This window comes from Pseudopodoces humilis, chromosome 4, assembly GCF_049639895.1.
Source record: "Pseudopodoces humilis isolate 2021_Gansu_Grassland_sample_001 chromosome 4, ASM4963989v1, whole genome shotgun sequence".
In the NCBI taxonomy this organism is placed as follows: domain Eukaryota; kingdom Metazoa; phylum Chordata; class Aves; order Passeriformes; family Paridae; genus Pseudopodoces; species Pseudopodoces humilis.
This window is the reverse complement of record NC_142203.1, coordinates 57727589-57746669: the sequence shown is the minus strand read 5'-3', so window position 1 is coordinate 57746669 and position 19081 is coordinate 57727589. Positions and strand designations below refer to the sequence as shown.

The window sequence follows — 19081 nt, the reverse complement described above, 5'->3', positions numbered from 1 at the left end:
CTGGTCTTTTTCTGAGAAAGGAGTTTCATACACAAAATTGTGAGCTTGTCACATAAAATATTTTCCCTCTTTGTATTAAAAGCTGTATTTCAAATAATTATTTACATTTCCCTTCCAATCATGTATTTCCATTGAATGTTTCGTATTATTTGAAATGGAATTCAAAACAGGAATGTTTTTTTAAGCTCCTTTTTTAATTGCTCTGTTTTCCTCCTTCCCTAAGGTTTTTGACTTGTTGAACAGGAAGACAAAATTAAGAGTGTTAGAAGATGGTAAACAGCAAGTCCAGGTGGTGGGATTACAGGAGCGGGAAGTCAAATGTGTTGAGGATGTTCTTAAGCTTATTGAAGTAGGCAACAGCTGCAGGTATCTTCCATAGCTTACATCATTTTTTCATTGTATGTTAAAAAAATCAGAATAAAATTTTTGGGGGTATCTTTGTCGTGATGTCTTTTAATATGCAAGATATTTTTTATGATGTTGTCTGCAAGTAAGGACTGTACCTGCATTTTAAAGAGAAGTGTTTAGAGTTTCCCTGTCTCCTTGAGAGAAGTAACCAATTTTCCAAGAGGATGTGAATTGCATGCATTATGTAAGCAGCTTACTGACTTAAATTCACATAATTTAAAAACTGGAATACTGCCAGGTTCTTCATCTCTAAAAGGCCTTGATGCATACTGGCAGAGGTTAAGCACAATTTGTGCTTAAAAGCTTCATTGCTTTTAAAATTAGCCTTGAGCATGGACTGCTGCATAATCAGATAAAAGTGCTATCAGCATTTTTTGTGTAAACTCTCTGATAGTCTGAAATATGTGAAGATCTGATTTTAAAAGAGAGGCAAAATATTACTGATCTTCTATTTCCATTCAAAGAGATGGAGAAAGAGGCATAATTGTACTATGTATATCTAGTTATTAGGTTCTATGTCTAGTGTCCATATGAGTGTTAGACAAGCATATCAACATGTAAGAAAATACAGGAATCTGCCCTGGGAACTTATCATTGTGAGGGTTAATCACCAGTTAATGTCTTTCTCTACTCTTCTCCTGTTTAAAGGACATCTGGCCAGACATCTGCAAATGCACATTCATCTCGAAGCCATGCAGTGTTTCAGATTATTCTCAGAAGGAAAGGGAAGCTGCATGGTAAATTTTCTCTGATTGATTTGGCTGGCAATGAAAGAGGAGCAGATACTTCAAGTGCAGATAGGCAGACGCGGCTGGAAGGTGCAGAAATTAACAAGAGCCTTTTAGCACTCAAGGTAACTGATATGTTTCTATTGCCTTGAAGTAGGTGAAAGTCTACATACAATAGCAGTGACAAGTAAAATTAGTGTTTTTGCGGGCTTTGCTTGTCTGCATTGTCTGTTGATATGACAGGTAGAACAACGTATTGATTTTTCCTCTAAATGCCTGAGGGAACACTCAGTAAGTCCCAAGTAGAAACAGTGCAGAAACATTGTGCTGTCAACTTACATGTCGTTTTTGTAAAATAATATCAAAACATCCCAGCAAAAGCAAGCAAGCAACCAACCAACTAAAAAATCAAAACCCCCAAAGAAAAAAGAAAGCATCCCAAAGAAACAAGTTCACAAGTTCACAAATAGTCCCCAGTGGTTGAATTTGCAGACATCTCTGATATATATGTAAAATAGGAGGGCCAGTGATTTACTTTGGTATTCAAGATATCAAATACTAACAGGAAGTAGTCTTACTGATCTCACTATTTATTTATTTTTTAAAATAAAAAATAAAACTACACTGATAGCATATTTACTGCTGTAATTTATTGACTAAAGCAAAATAACAGTAGCACGTCCAGAAAAAAAAATAGCAAATTAAAATAAACCTTGAAAGGTGAAATCTCTTTTTTTCTCTTCTTCATAGCAAATTGTCTGATACAGTCTCTTTACAGATCCAGTCCAGGATTGGATTACTGCTTAAATATTCATCTGCCTTTTCTGTTTGATGTTTTATAGTGATTGAAAAAGGTTCAGTCTAAATAGGGGAAGTATTTTTTTTCATTTCAAGCTGGAGAAACAGTAGTTTTGAATGTCTTAGAATTTCTCTCTGGTTTTTGGTTAGTTTTGCTTAGGTTTACTACTCTCATCGCTAACACTGTGCTTAGGTTTACTGCTCTCATCACTAACACTGGTTTTATATAAAACATCTGAATCCCAAGATCTCTGTGTTTACTTTTTTATTCCCAGTATAAACTTGGGAGAAGACTGGCATCTGACTAAACAGATCTCATAATACATCATAAAATTGTGATGTATAATGTGTCATTACAAAATTCTGTGGCATGTTGCAAAATTGGAAGCAGTTCCAAAACTTTGGCCTATTCTGATTTAACATCACAGTAAGCAATGCAGGGACCATTAGATTGATGTTACTACTCATTACCAAATGTAATTGAATAAAGCTATTTTGTTTTGGGGGTTTGGAGTTTTTGAGGTTTTTTTTTAGTTTATTTATTTTGTACTGGATTGTGCTCATACAACATATTTGGTTAATTTTTATACAACTTGTCTTTTTAATTACAGCAAAAGGTTCTGTTGCTGCTAAACTAGTGATATGAATCCAAATTATATAGCAAAGGGGGAAATAAAAATAAGTGGAGGTCTTGCAGAGGTCTGAAGGGTGGCACAAAAAGACAGAAGTTTTCTCAATGTTTGCCAGTTTTCATCTATCCCAGAAACATTACACAGCCTTTTCCATTTGTATTCAGGAGCCATGAAGTTATTTTCAAGTTCCAGTTAAACTAGTACATTCTGACAAAGTGGTCTTTGTTGCTAATAAAAGATTTTCTTTTTCCATCTGGATATCTGTCCTGTTCAGGATTTTGGCACAGGAGGTTATTTCTGCAATGTCTGTACATGGAAGTAGTGTTGCCACTTTGTTACCTGGTTTTCAGAAATGTAATGAAAACCAAATGTAGTTTAAAAGTCTGTTACAAATTTAGAAGCTGGTGGTGTCCTTCTGTAATTTTTTACTTATAAGGAGACAATCCAATTCTAATTTTTCAGGAGTAAGCAAACTAAAAACCATTATATTAAATTAAAATATCAATTAAAAACTTGTTGATTGTCATATCAGTAATTCAATAGAGGATATGTCTGCAGCTGGAAGATGAGTTGAGTAGAATTATTAATGTAACACAAAGGCCATTCCATCTATTAGTGCAGCTAAAAGCAAAGCTCTAATTCGAAGTAGATTTTAAGTATGGTTGGTTGTAGAAGTTCTGATAAAGTATCTGATAAGATACTTTAAAAGTGCACCCAGGAACTCTTGCATCTGGAGAAATGTCTTTTAAGGCAAAGGCAGAGTCTGGAATTAATAGTCAAAATACTATGATGACAACAATGCAGAAATTTAAAATTTCTTTGCGTGAGAATAACTTCTTAGGCAATATTAGAGCTCTGAGTGGACAGAAGTGATGGTTAGATTAATGATATGACATCATTGGTGTCACTGTTGTACTTAGTTGCTGCTGTAACTTCTCTAATATTTACATCTCTAGTATTTGCATGCAGCATTCTTACTGGAACCCAGACAGCTGCAAATATTAGTGTAGCCCCTTGCCTCTGGGAATGGAAGAGGTCTTATCCCTGTTTCTTCACATAAAGACTATTTTAAAACAGGGAGTACCTAATGTTTTCAAGCATCTTCCAATGCTAAGTAGAGAGCTTGCTTCCAGTAGAGAGCTGTGCCTACTTGGTTTATGACGTGTGGAGGCTTTCATTCAGTTTGTTTTTTTCTAAGCTGTAAAGCAGGACAGTGGTAAAATCAAAATCAAAGCCACTGCTTTTAACTGATACAATTAACCCATGTCCCTGCCCATACTGCTGCTGCTGGCAGAGGTGGTAGCTCATTCAGGCTTTTGTAGCTGATAATCAGGAATAATTGTGAGCCTGAACATTTCACATCAACACTGTTTAGTTTTGTTGTTGGATACAATAGATGTAAACAATTTGGATGACACTGAGACAGTTTTTAGGCTTCTAGTCCTTTTTGAATTCTTTCCTCTCTGCTGAGCTTAATGAGAAGTAGAATGCTTACTGAATCCAAGCTTTAGCAGTAAATTTTATTGAAATTTTGGGGGGAATGTATCAAATATAAGGCTTGTATTTTCTGATTCTGAATTGCAATTTCATTAAGTTTATTTAACTCATGATAAAGAATCTCTGTTCTTTCAGGAGTGCATTAGAGCCTTAGGCCGAAATAAACCTCACACACCCTTCAGAGCAAGTAAACTTACTCAGGTGTTAAGAGATTCATTCATTGGAGAAAACTCGCGTACCTGTATGGTAAGTTGATTTGGATAACTGTTCTAACAATTACAAAGAGAATAGACACTGCCAACTTAGACTTTAATGCTTGAAATTGGTTTCTTGTTACTGGTAGTGTGTTGGACTTAAATTTATTCACAAATTGACATTGTATGTGGAGGGGGATTTCAAAAGAGACGTTTCTCAATGGTTTAGATTGAATATTGGGAGAAATTTCTTCACCAATGGGGTTGTCAAGCATTGGAACCGGCTGCTCAGGAAAGTGGTCTAGTCACAATCCTTACAGATCTTTAAAAGATGTGTAGATGTGGTAGTTAGGTGCATGGTGGTGGGCTTGGCTGGGTTAATGGTTGGACTAAATGATTTTAGAGGTCTTTTCCAATTCAAGTGGTTCTGTGATTCTGTGATTTTAGATAACTTGTTCTCATCTCACTTTTTTATTTACCTTTCTTATTGCTTGTTCTAGTTTTCTAGCTAGGCTGGTAGCTAGAAACATTTCTAGCTTGAGAAGTTTGTTTGTTTTTAAGACTGTCTTAATTATTAAAAAGTCTTGTTTGTTTTCCAGAATTCTGGAAAGAGGGTGTAGACTGGAAATACAGTGATGATTTGTGATTTTTAAATGACAGGAGATTAAACTAGAAATTGGTATCAAGGTCATCAGAATATGCTTCAGGCTATTGAGGGAGAAGTTGTTGGGATAGATGGGATGAATAGCTGTTGTAAATACAAAAAATATATATAAAAAAACATATGCATATATAAAATAGAACATAAATCACAATTTTTGTAAATGTTATAATTTTTATTATTATAATTATATAAGTACATATAAATATGTAAATAGTTGTTGAATAGCTGTAAATTTGCATTTGCTCTAGTCTGAAAGACAGAATTCTTCTGACAGATGAGTGAAAGGACAGATGAAAGTCCTGATGTCCAGTTGTTTTATTTGTGCGTCCTTAACATTTCTCTTTATGAGAATGCAAACTCTCTGCAGTACCTACTGATTACTGGGCTTGTTAGTGTGTTACTTTTCACAGGCTCTCTTGAATTAATTAGTCTAAAGGCCAGAAAAGTCTGCAGATCACAATGTGAAAACCATGGTCTTAGAACAGCTTAGTCTTCCCTTTAGCTGTTAGGTATATTTCTAATTTGAAAACAATGGTAAAATAGGATTTCTATTAACCTTTTTTCCTTCTAAGCTTTTTAATGAAACAACAGGATAGTTTTCTTTCCCACTGAGACATACCTGACTAAGCTGAAGATGTCCCTGCTCGCTGCATGGGAGTTGAACTGAACTTTTAGAGGTCTCTTCCAACTCAAATCATTGCATGACTTCATGAATCCTGTGCAGGATTAGATAGCTAGATAGTTCAATTCTTGCAGGTGTATCCACACTGCTGAAGGAGGTTTGAAAAATTAGCCTGTCCAAAGTTACTCTCTGCACATCAAATAAGCAGCATTTGTGAATATTTCTTGGAAGTTCTTAATTAATAAAAAGAATCCCCTCTGAAAGTGGAAATGTGCTGGAATTATGGTTTTTTTTTTTTTTAAATTTTCTCATTCACATAAGCTTAATTGTGTAGACCTTAAGAAATCTCTTTGAGGATAAGATACTGCTTTCAAATTCATTCTTCTGCTATTTTTCTTAGTAGTAGGACCACTTGTGACATTCTGGTTTTAGTGTCTGTTTACATTAATTTTTTAATTAAGAATGTAATCAGCAGAGTTTCATCTTTAGATACTGTTTAACTTGTGGTTTAACTCCAGCCAGCACTGGAGGTTATTACTAAGGACCTTCTCAACAAGACAGATTTGATCCACTGTTCAAACATCTGTTTGAATAAGACATTTTGCAACTATGTGGTGCTTTTCAGTATAGAATGCATATAAAATGATGTAGTAAAATCCTGTTATTTTTAACTTACTAAAGGAATCCTGAAATAATAAAATATGTGCTATATGTTTTCCACTTGCTTTCTGATATGTGAATGTGTAAAAAGGATATTTTGAGTAAAACTCATTGGGTAGTTTCTACACTTCATTTTTATGTGACTTTTATTGTTTATGGATATGTTGCAGTTGTAAAAGTTATGTCTTTAGGGATGGAGTATATAACATTAAACAACGATTTGGAAATTCTTTGTTTTTTCAAATTTCAGAAAAATATTTTGAAAATATGGACAGTTATGACCAGGATTTGCTTTCTTCAAAAGAAATCCAGAGACTAACAGTCAGCTAATCAGTCAATTTAAAAAAAAAAATTATCAGTCATTGCTGTTTTACTGTCCTTGTCTTTAAATAATTTGAGAAACCATTTAAAGTTTTTGAAGGGTTGCATTGTAGGATAATGAATCATCATTTGAAAGTGTGACTACATAGAATAGCCTCACTTTTTAGTCAGTGCGGCTCCTTGACATGTTGCATCCTTCATGTGCTGCAGTCATAGCTGAAGTGGCCAGACCCCTCAGCTCTCCAGGGTGGGAGTGGGAACCTGCAGACTTCTGTGTCCCAGCAGGGCCATTGATTGTACTTTGATCAAAGCACTGTAGATAGATTCAAAATAGGAAGAATGATTATTGCAGGCCTTAAAGATACTCCTGTTCATAAATAGTGCAGCTTTTTTCTGTCCTCATTTGGAATTAGTAACAAGAAACTGATCAACAGAGAGGTCTGAATCCTCCTGTCCTGACTGGACTGGGCCTGTTGGGGCCTGAGGAGAGGTTATACACCAAGACTTGTGCACAAGTTCATGTGTCCTGAACGGAGTACTCACACAGACTAAGGCACCTATGGTGGCACTTCCCTAGAGCAGTATACATTATGCTCTTTAAAATGTTGGCGCAGTGTCCTAGTGTTACAGCAGTGGTAGTAAATAGGTAAAGCAAAAGCCACACACACAAAGCAAAAGAAAACATGGAATTCATTCACCACTCCAATTGTCAGGATAGTTCAGCTGTTACCAGGCTATCAGGTATCACATGTAACAATGCCTTGGGAAAACAAATACCATCAATCTAAACATCACTGTCTGTGGCATGCTCTGAACATTAAACTGGTTGAAGAGATGTATGAATTTTTCATGTTATTTTAGTTTGGAAGAGCTTTAGGAACTTCTAGATTTTTGTTAATTAGCACCCAGAACAAGAAGCATGCAGTTGTGTGATCTGAAATACAAGCTTGTTGTTTTCCTTAGTAATTGATGTGTACCAGTATTAGAGGTTTAAACTTGGGTCTCTATGGTTACTTCCACCACATATATTTCCTTTCTCCCCAGGAGGAGAAATTCCTTCTGGGATGACTACCTCTGCTTCTATACAGGAATGTTAGCAGCAGGATGAAAGAGGATTATTTAATCACCATCAGTTTCAGTCTCCTGAGTCTGTGATGCCACAAAAATGTTAGTATGTAGGATCATAGAGGTGTTTGTTATGGGTAGAGCCTTTATGACTGTTTAGGAAAGAGCACAGATGGAAAAACTGAGACTGAGAAAAATTGACTACTGAGAGAAACTAGGACAAATAATGATCCCACTTTTCCCAATCACACTTTTCATTTTTGCTGACTATGGGAAAGGTGGCACTATCTTTAGAGTAGTTAATTTAACTGGAAAAAGAAAGACCTTTAGATTGCAGATAGATCTCATGAAAGATTTGCCATCAAGTATTGTTTACATATAATTTCTGATTGAGAAAAAATATAACTCTACTTAGGAAAATATTAAGCTTATCTTTACTAATATTAAGTTCAGTTTCTGATGTGGCTAAAATCGGCATAGAATTTCCTTGAACAGAGAAAAGTCTCAAATGATGTATAAAAAAATAATGGGGTAATTGTTTATAGGATATATTAGAGTCTCCTGAGTTGCATATTTCCTTTTTTGAGGAATTAATTTTTAAGGTTACAATTTCACTTTTACACAGTATGTTATCAAGATGGTTGGGGAAACTGAATTTCTGGGAATTCTTGATGTTCCTTGTAGGGTTAAAAAAATTAAATTGAAGCTCTGACTGGACGTGTCCCTGAGATGTCACTGTACAAAGACAGCTGTACATAGCAGACATTTTTTGTAGAAGATTAGAAATTAAACTGGACGTCAAAAATATATATATACATTAAAATTAATCTACCCTTTCATCTGTACAAAGTGATTTACTAATGTGTGGCTTGTTTTCTCAAGATCGCTACAATTTCTCCGGGGATGGCATCATGTGAAAACACTCTGAATACATTGAGATATGCAAATAGGTATGAAAAATGCTATTTCTTAAAGCTATACTGGCTGTTGATGACTGACATTTGAAATTGTGCTGTTCCATGATGTGTGATTGTTTTATCTACTTGAATAATTCAATGGTAGTTGTGTTTCTTAGTATGATGGAAACCAAATTACTGATCCAGGTTCTCATTTAATTTAAATTGTTACTTTGTACAACCATTACAAAATAGTCTATTAAAACTGCACATATGCCATTATCCAGAGATGGATAATGTGGATTGCAAGGTATGTGGGACATGCTGCTATTAGTTTTGCCCTTGCTTTGAAAGGACCATCTCTTGCATTAGGGATAGTTGGTGTTCATGATTCCCTGGGGTGTTGGCTGAAATATCTTTCTGTGATGTGATTTTTTTTTCCCATCCCTTTGGTGGAATAGTGTGCAGTTGCCAGTGTGTATTACATATACATATAAAATTTCGTGCTTCCCAAATTCAGGCAAACATCTGAGAACTCTAAGTAAAGGCTTAAAAAGGCAGAAGATCCAACAGGCATTATGATCGCTATAGAGAAATTAGCAGCTCCAGAGAGGGATGCATCACTTGAGACCTGTACTGCTCTAAGAAAGTGTTCAACTCTTTCCAGTGAGTGTGAAAGGAGCCCTCACCTGCTGCACTCCTGTGTTTAAAATCTGTGGAGATGGTGTAGTCAGGTCCTGTGTGTCCCTGCAGACCTGGGGCCCCACACTTTGCTGCAAAGGACAAAGGTGGCAGGCACCCTCTGGGCCATCAAAAGCCCTGGCTTTGCCAGAAGAGGCCACCATCTGGGGGTCTTTTTGCCCCAGTGAGAGGTCAGGCAGAACCATAACTGCTTCTTCTTGGCTAGGCACAAAGGCCTGCTAGGAAGGCTTGCTGCCTGCTTCTCTTAATCTCCAAATGTCCCTGTTTGTGGGTTAATGGAGCTAGTAGTAAACCTGCCTGGCTTAGACCAGCCTGTGTCATTTCCTCCCTGAAGAAAAGGAGGCATCTGCTCCTCTGCTTAGTGTAACATGATGCAGGACCTTGCACATTTAAGACTTGTTGGAACTTCTACTCCTTACAAAACTTATGTTGCTGAAGTGACTCCATAAAAAGTCACTATAAAGCATAGCAAATTAAGCTTTACCTCTTTCTAGTGTACTAAATAGTTGTGCTGAAACAGTTTCCTCCCCTTAATATTAAAGTTGTATGTTGTTATGGAGTGTTTACCTGTCACTGTGATGTTGCTTCATGTGTTTTGTATAGTTTTCTACTTTTTTCTAACAAGACATCATTTTCATAATAGTTAGTTTTAGGTGCTGGACACTAGTGTGTGGGCAGTGATAATAGGAGATGAAATAGAATTTACACTTTTGTAGCTGTAGTAATTTGTTATTTTGAAAGGAATCATTTAGTGGAATATTGAATGTAGACCAAATCATATTAACTATACAAACTGAAATCTAGAATTACTCTTCTTTAAACTCTGATGTTATAGTCCCCTGCAAATTAGCAGCACTGGTTTTGTTCAGTTTGGTTAGTGATCTGAACTGTTTGCAGAGAATTTAAATGTGTTGAAACACTTGTGTTATAAAAATAATTTTGTAGTTAACTTATTAAAGAAGTATGCTAAACAAAGAGTTGTCATTTTAACTGTGTTTATGAGAACATTTTCTTTTAATTTGCCACTGTATTTTGCTGCTGCAGAGTAAAGGAATTTGGAATTAGTCCTTCGGACATTCCCTTCTCACAGGGTAGTGGCAGTCGCTCTGATCTCTCTCCTTCCTATGAGTATGACGACTTTTCTCCTTCAAACACCAGGTCTACTTCATTCTATACATGGAACTTTATTTTTAAGTTTTCTTTTTGGCTATGTAATTTTACAGACCAACCTTTCATTAGTCCCCTTGCCTTGAGTCACACATACTTTGTTTTTATTTTGGTTTGACAGGTGATGGTTCTGCATGATATGCAATCATCTTCCCAGTATTTTGTTTACCCTCCTTAAACATCCACATTCTGTATCCAGGCTTGCTAGTTTCCTTCATACATTTAAAAAAAATAGAAATGGTGATGTCATCTTTGTACATTTAGTGGACCAAATCTAACAATTCTGTACTTAGGGTAATTTGAATATCTTGGAAAGAGAAAATTTTCTTAAATATATATATATTTATATAAATATATGCTATTAAAGCATTTCAGCACTCTGAAAATGAAAAATATTTTTCATTGTAGTAAATAAGTGCTACTTGACAGAACATTTTTCCCATTAAAAATATTAAGAATATGTTCTAAAACTTGCTTTCAGACTTTCATGCATCTTTCATAAATTTGCTAAACAGGCTTTTTTTTCCCAGAATCATGATCAATCTTTAAACTACTCACATGCTGAAAGAGCCTACTATTTTATTAAAATATTTTCACCTTTGAAGTTGAAAGGCTCTATTTATTGTCTGAAATATTTGGTTGCAAGTTAGTATTTTCTTCACAATTTCTTGGTTGATTTGCTTCTAACAGCTAGTGCAGGGCTGATTGACTAACTTTTTAAAAGCGAAACTGTGTATGCAGGAAAAGAAAGATTGTCAGATCTAGGGTGCTAAATGACCTTTTATTTGAAATATCACACACTGTTGAACAGTTAATGTTGAGGGGTTTGAAATTTTTGCCCTCCTAACTGTTAACAAGTGGTAAGATTTCAATCAGAACATACTTCTTGCTAGATTTACTTTATTCCACATGCAAGTAGTAAAAAGGTCCATGCCTTTTAGGAGCTGGACTAATATCTTTTTGTCACTGAAAGTACATTGAATTTGTGAAGCTGACATCATCAACTTCCTTATTAAATGAATTGATTGCGATAAACCCATAGAGCTTTATTTTTGGTTGTGACTCTTTTGCACAGGAGGTTACTAATTTTCAAATTAAACATTTTCTGCCCATAGGGTGAAGGAGCTGACAGTTGATCCTAGTGCCACAGGAGATATCCGTTCCGTTATACACCATGCTCCCAATCAGATGGATGACCTGGAGACACAGTGGGGTGTGGGAAGCTCTCCTCAGAGAGATGATCTCAAACTGCTGTGTGAGCAAAACGTGAGTGGTTTACAGAATTACATGGAAAGAGATGATGACATACAGTGGGCAGAACAAATCCAGATGAATAGCCTGTTAGTAAGATCTTAAATACATACAGCATAGCTCTTCATCTTTTCTCTTTATGGTATTATGCTCATTTCCATACAAAAGAAAAGCCAAACCCAAGAATTTTTCTTGAAGTGTTTTATCTTCCTTGCTGATTGGTGCTTTTAGTGTCTAGGCAGGCTGTGGTGATGATCTACAAGTATGCATTTTTATCTCGATAGTATCACATTTTTTTAGGCAGTGGGAAATATCCTAAAACTCATCTGTTTTATTTAACACCCTTTGTGGTTTTGAACATTATTTTCCCTGCATGTAAACCCCATTTCAATTGAGTTTACCTTTCCCTGCATGTAGAAATCTGGCTACCCATGATTCCTCCTCCTAGCATCCTGGTTTTCCTAGGGTGAAACCCCAGTACACTGTTTGGGAAGACAACCACATGATGTTCCCAGTATGTGTCCCTGGGCTGGAGGACTAGGGAGCTGAGAGATGTCTTCTAGAGGTCATTCTCTCTCATTGTTGATGATCAGCTTTAGTCCTGGTCCTTAAATATTCACAAGGAGTTAAAACTCTGTTTGTGAAAATGCCTATGAAAAATAGAAAGGAAAAATCCTTACAATCCTAACATTTTTCACAAGACTTTCAGTCTTGGCAAACATCTCTTTGTGCTATCTGCACTGTATTTCACTTTAGTAAACAATTTTTTTTCCCAGGTAATGATTCCTAGAGCTTCCCATTGGATGTTCCTTCCAGCCAGATATCCTATCATGTCTGTTGTTCATTGCTCATGTTAAATGAATTTAAGCCTTACTTAATGTTTTAAAAAATATGTCTAAGGAGCTACATTGTCTTGCTAAACATTAATTACAGCCTACAGTATTTTCCTCTTCTATTGTTGACTATTCATTTCTAAAGAAGCCTTCTTTGTCCCAGTTTGTAAATCCATGGGTGCATTCTTCTAATTTATCAATCACTATGTACATTTTAGATTTCTCCCTTCACATTTATTTAACTTCTTTTTTCCAAAAGTTTAATTTAATTTTGATTTCCTGGAACGTTTTGAATGTAATTGCTGTTCTCTTTTTTTTGAATTTTTTTTCCTGTCTGTTGCAGCATGCCCAACAAAAAGCCCTGACAGAAACCCAAAGTTTTCTGTGGGCATTAAAAATTATTTATTTATTATTATTATTTATTATTTATTTTATTTATATCTATTAGGAATTGTAATTCTTCCCTTGAGACTTCTGATTATTTTAACTTGTTATTTTTATGTGGAATATTCTGATTTCCAGTATTTGCTAGGATTAATGACTGGAAATTTTTGGTGAATATTAATTAAATTTAACTCTGTAAATATTTTTAATTTATTGCCCCTTCTATTAATTCCTGAACATTTCTTAATATTTCTTAGAAGTATTAAATTCTATTTTTCACAGGTTTTGCCTTCTGCATTTTTTTTTCCATGTTTTGGAAATTGAACATTTTTCTGTAGCCACAGTTCTTTTCAGGCTAACAAGGTTAACTATTGTTTTAGGAAGAAGAAGTTTCTCCACAGTTGTTTAGTTTCCATGAAGCTGTGTCTCAAATGGTAGAAATGGAAGAGCAAGTAGTAGAAGACCACAGGACTGTCTTCCAGGTAAAAAATGGAGCTCCACTTTGTTTTATCCTAATTCAGGAATTCAGGTTTTCCCAATGAAAGTGCATACTCTTGAAGATGGAGGAGCATTTGACCTGTAGCCATTCTGTCTGTCCAAAATTCCGAAACTGATTTATTATGTTCTGCTGATTGTATCAAACAAATAGGAATAGATTACAGTCTAGGATCTTAGTTCTGATTATTAAAGTGAAGTACATTTCTCTGTCACTCCAGAAATATAGTAAAATTTTCTTTTGCTGGGCTGGTAATTAATAGTTACATCTCTGTCAGCACAATTTCTGTTTGGTCATCTCCCTCCAAATATTTTGCCTGAATCTCCGTATCCTTTTGTGACATCCTCTGATATCCAGAATACACACGTATTTCAAACTGCCTGTTTGCTTCCATGTTACAGCTATGTGAAGATTTCACTCAGTGTTAGTCAGGGCTTTTGGAAGGAATACTGTCCATGCAATTCTGGTCAGTGCTATGGAACCTTTTACACTCACAAAATCGTGGCAATATGAATTATTTGTTATCAGAAGGAAATGTGGATTGCTTGTGTTCATAACCTTAAAGCCTTTAGGCAAACCGTCTGGCACACCTGTTCCTAGAGAACAGCAGACCATCAAACCTGTAGGGAATACACATTATCTCCTCAGATTAGGTGTCTAGCTTAGTAGAATATTGATGTGTGTTCATAATAAAGCAAGACGCTGAATAAAACATCTTACAGTGGATGTAGAGATCTTGTTATTATGGAGCATTAGCCAGAAGTGTGAAAGTCGTGCCATATGCTGTGGCTATGTTCTAATGTGGCTTCTGGAGAGACAGGCTTCATTAGTTTAAGATGTAATTGCCTCTTCGTGTCTATCTGGCCTTTTGCTGGAGATTACTGCTCCTTCTGGCAGTCCCTGCGAGGAAATGTGTCCAAGCCTCAGGTCCCTTCCTTCATGGCATGGCTTGTGAGTTTACGCTGTGTATGTAGGTGGGCTGCACCAATACAAAATCCAACAGCTGTACCAGTCATCTTCTGTCAGCGTTCTCCTGAAAGCTGCTGATACACAGCATCCTTTCCTAACAAAAATGGCTAAAATACATCAATGCAACTAACTTTGCATGTTCAGGAGTCTTTGTCTTCAATGTACAAGGTTATGAGATGAGATGAATCTTACCCTAGTGTAAGTTCCGTCTCTCCTGAAAGCCAAAAAACAGGCAAGGGGTTTGAACTACATTTTCAGTTTTGCTTGGGCTATGGAGCACAGAGGGAAAGACTTCATCTTAGTATGTCATCATCCTAGAAGTGTCAGCTGCTTTCTTTTCTTTAAACCAAAGCATTTCCAATGGCCTCAGTTCTTCGATCACAATGTTACATGGTTATGTAACATTTAAACTCCTAGCATTCTTCTTTGCTACAAGCCTTTTTTCCCTCTAATTCTTTGTAATGTTCAGAGTGCAAAGATGAGCTTCTTTAACCAGCCTTTATTGTATTTCTGTGTGTGGATTTAGATCATATAATAGTGAGTTTAAAATAGGTATCCTTTTATACGGCTTCTCTCAAAACAGGGCTAAATTATCTTGGCTCTTGGAATGTAATATTGGCTGTGTGATTATATAGTGGTAAGCAGCCCATACTTAAAGCCTGACTTTAAAGTTTGACTCTTGTCTAAGGGGACACAAATATGACAAAGATCTGTTCCCTAAATTTCTCAGCTTTACAAACATCTAATGTTCTGAATCTGAAGAGAACTGGGTAGCTGGGGTGATGTGACCACTGAAATTAAAAAATAATGTAGAAAAAATGCAGTTTTGCTGAATTAGGAATAAAGTTTCATTTTTGGATTGCAGTCTGTTTTATTGAGGTGACTAGACAGTAAAATTTGTGGTCATTGTGCAAAAAGGTCTTAATAAGCTCTTTGTCTTGACACTTTGCTGATGTATTTTTGAACTTTTATCTAGGAATCTATTAGATGGTTGGAAGTTGAAAAACTGCTTCTTGAGATGACTGAAGAAGTAGACTATGATGTGGATTCTTATGCTACCCAACTTGAAGCAATTCTAGAGCAAAAAATTGATATTCTGACCGAACTTAGAGGTAAGTTGCTTTTAATAATTTCTCTGTGCATTATTAGCATATCCATGGAGACTTGCAGTAAAAACAGGGAGGAAGAAAAAAGTAGTTATATTCTAGAGTCTTTTTTCCCCGTCTTATGCTGGCCTTCAGTGGAAGGAACATTTATTCTGCAGTCTAGGAAAAAGTTCACATCTATGATCTGTTCATCCTAACATAAAGGAAGAGTCTATGTTTTACCTTGAGGAAGTACAAATTCAGTCTTGCAACTTTTCTTTTTTTCCAAAACACTAAAGGAAGGTATGAAAATCCAAACCAACTGTATGAAAAAGAACAGAATGCTATGCTATGAGGAAAAAGTAGTAGGAACTGCCAGTCCCTGCTATTGTGTTATGTAGTGTAGCAGGGAGCCTGCTGCCATTTTTAAGACTGTGTTCAAGAGTGCCATCAAGCTCTGAGTATTTTAGTTGTTAGTTTACTTTTATTTTCAACAGCCTTTGTTTGAATTTTGTCAGCCTGTCTTTGCTGAAAAACAAACTGCAGCTAATTCTTAGTGCTCAAAATTAACTCTTCCACTTGTCTTCTAAAATCAACATGTCAGTTGGGTACATCCTGGAGATAAATTTTCCTTTTCATGTTTTTGTTAACTCTTTAGATTCCAGGAGACATACTACTATGCTGGCAGAAGCTCAAGGGTGGGTTTGGGGGCTGATGGAAAAGTTTTCTTGATCTATGTTAAAAAACTTAAGTAAGTTAAAATCTCACTTTTTACTCAGTCCAACTATCTGCTCGTAATACAACAAGCAGATAAGATGTGGCCTGCTTGCCTCCTGAGCATGCCAGTTACACTTTTGCTAGGAGTTGGAGTTTCCTTTAGTTTTATGGACGATGGCTTTCTCTTCAGAAAATGCAAATTTGATACACCGGCAGTGAAAAAATGCAGTTTAGGTGACTACTTGTTCTTCAAAAACTTAGCAGATACTGATAGTGTTTTTGAAAAGGCTACTGGACATAAAATGCTGAGACCTTGGATCCTTACAGCAACCTTAATACAACTGTAGTTTTACAGGAGGTAGCACATACAAAGTCAAAAATGCTGTCTTCCTATCGTCTGTATTCTGCTCATGGCTGCCAATAGTCAGCCTTTACTGCTATCACTTTGGGACTGGCATATTTTTGCCATCATTTTGGTCTCCTTCTCCCTGTTCCTGGGGAATGGAAGGGACAGGAGTAGAAAAAATGAGGATGCCACACTTCCTTCATTAGATTTCTCCCATTCTTACTGAATTACAATGAAACCAGTGAACAATGCATTTAACCATTTACAGTGAGTAAGTTCCAAAACTTACTCACAAATATTTTTCACATTCATTTTCACATTTCATCAAGAAAACAGAGGGGGCTAGTTTACTCTTCTGAGTTTTAGAATGTACAGAAATAGCAGACTGTACACTAAATATGATTATGTATGTCCCTAAGAGTGGTTTGGAAGGTGGTGGGAAGGAAAAGGATATAGGTGGCATGTATCTCCCCAGACTCTCTAAGACAGAAGTAGAATGGAAGTGTGAACCGTTTACATGTTGGGAATACAGTTGTGCAGTTTGCAAACCTATCCTGCCTAGAGACAGAAGTATCCAAGAAGAGACTAAGTTGCTAAGTAACTTGTTTGTATAGTTTTGGATACAACTTTAGCTCAATCCTCTTGTAGCTTGTAGTGTCAGCTATTTTTGTGGAGGAATGTTCTTTGTAATTTGTTAGGGCTGGCATGTGGAAAATTGGGGCTTAGTTTCAAGATCTGTTCAGCACAGGCACATCAGTACTCATTCTTTTGTTTTTTCCTTAAAGACAAAGTGAAATCTTTCCGGGCAGCTCTGCAAGAAGAAGAACAGGCCAGTAAACAGATCAACCCGAAAAGACCACGTGCCCTTTGAAAAGGGCCTCTGCTGCGGAAGGAATTCACGAACCTGTACTGCTGTAGCACACATTTGTTACAAAACCTAGTGACCGAGAGAACTCAACTACTTGAAAGTGTCATAATGTTAGAAATGTTTGTGGAAATGTCCTGTTTCTTATTCACCTGAATGACATTTTCAGTTTTATGTGAAATGCTCCTATGATGTCTAACAAAATGCTTCTAGACCAGACAGCACAACCATGCAGGGTTCAGATCTGTGAAGCACTTTGTTTTAAATATTTCATTTATTCAAATAGTGAAATGTTTGGAAATACTTGCCATATTTTTCATGAAACTGTGGCCATTAAAAAGTCACAGCACTTCCTTCTGACCATGTTCAGTTTTATGACAAAGACCAGCTGTGCAGTTTAAAATTGTGGCGTGCATGCACACCTCACTAGTGGTTTTACGTAACTTCTCTTCCACACAGACAGCTGTGCTTAACTCTTCCAATTCTGTGCCTTGATGAAGGCTACTTAACCCTAAACATCCTCTTTCTGAAGCACAGCCTTAAAAAAATACATTCCTTATTTGTCAATATAAATTACTTTAGTGTGTGTACATTCTTGATGTGCTTTAAGAAGACTTATTTTTTGGTGGCTAGTTTCATTTCACAGGATGTGCCATATCATTTTAAAGAGGAACTGCAAGCTGTTAAGAGTGGACAAACAGCTGGACATTCCATTTTTCTTACAAAAATCTGGAATCTTGTTTTGTTTGAATACCATAAAGAATGGTTATATAATTCTAACATTTTATCTGTAACAATTTAAAAAAAAACCAAAAAAAACAACAAATCAACAAAAACCCACAAAAATATAAACTAGTTGATGTATATCAAAGGGTAATGTTTTAAGTACTGAGGAGAGTTGTATCTTAGGATAATGCAGATAATATGATATGTGGTATGGTGTGATAATGCTATGTATGGATAAGTTAACTATCAAACTTTGGGGATAAATATGTCCATACTGGCCTTTCACATACTGTTTTAAAAGCTTGGATTTTGATGCATGACAAAGTTACATGTACATTAACTGTAGTTTTGCAGGTAGCTTGAGTAGTTCTGTTGCTTTAAGAAGTAGCTAATACCTATTTTTCCCTTTGTACAGTGCCAGCAGCTGAAAAGTGGGGTGAAATTGCATCATTTGACGATTTTGCACAATACCTCTACCTAGTGCTAATAGAAATCCCACAAGTACCTGAATTCTCACAAATGGCGCCATGTGTATCAGCACTTTTTAGGTGGTGGCACTCAAGTTATTTTTGCAATTCAGTGTCCCAAAAAGATTGACCTGTCATTTAAGAACTTGTTGTCAAATGAAGAACTGCAGACCTCTATAGGAGTTCTCCCCCTTTCCAGGAGTTTGTGTCAGCAGACTTTCCCTTGGAAATGTTTAACAGTGTACTTTAGCAACAAAAGCCTGTTTGTTCGTGTCAGGCCTGGTGGGGGGAAATATGGGGAAGGCAATGAAAAGACTTAAAATGAGCCAGAATTTCTTGTAGTGTTTAATGTTTTTATCTCCCATAGAAAGGTAGGCTATGGGAAGCTCTTGTTGCATCATGGTTACAAATAAAAAATCTTCCTGTGTGTAAACATGAAAACTGAAACAATGTAGATTTTACATAATGTGTTTAATAAATTAAGCTAATAAATGAATTACATCTGAGAATTTGTTATGCTTTGAGAAGGGTTTAAATTTGTAAGCACATCAGTTACGTTTTTGAAAAGGCCTCTGATTTCAAAATTAA

At 36.0% G+C, this 19081-nt stretch overlaps 1 protein-coding gene across 3 annotated transcripts in view; it reads left to right on the top strand.

Annotated features, from left to right (window-relative positions):
• KIF2A (kinesin family member 2A) overlaps nt 1-18989 on the top strand; it is a 57724-nt gene extending 38735 nt beyond the window's left edge. For all 3 annotated transcript variants that reach the window (XM_005531835.3, XM_005531834.3, XM_088054073.1), the window contains exons 13-20: nt 224-366; nt 1057-1261; nt 4199-4309; nt 8472-8539; nt 11470-11620; nt 13203-13304; nt 15264-15399; nt 17221-18989. In XM_005531835.3, coding sequence (XP_005531892.1) covers nt 224-366; nt 1057-1261; nt 4199-4309; nt 8472-8539; nt 11470-11620; nt 13203-13304; nt 15264-15399; nt 17221-17306 — 1002 coding nt within the window. In that variant the 3' untranslated portion in view covers nt 17307-18989. The remainder of the gene's footprint in view (nt 1-223; nt 367-1056; nt 1262-4198; nt 4310-8471; nt 8540-11469; nt 11621-13202; nt 13305-15263; nt 15400-17220) is intronic.
• Nucleotides 18990-19081: the final 92 nt, after the last annotated feature.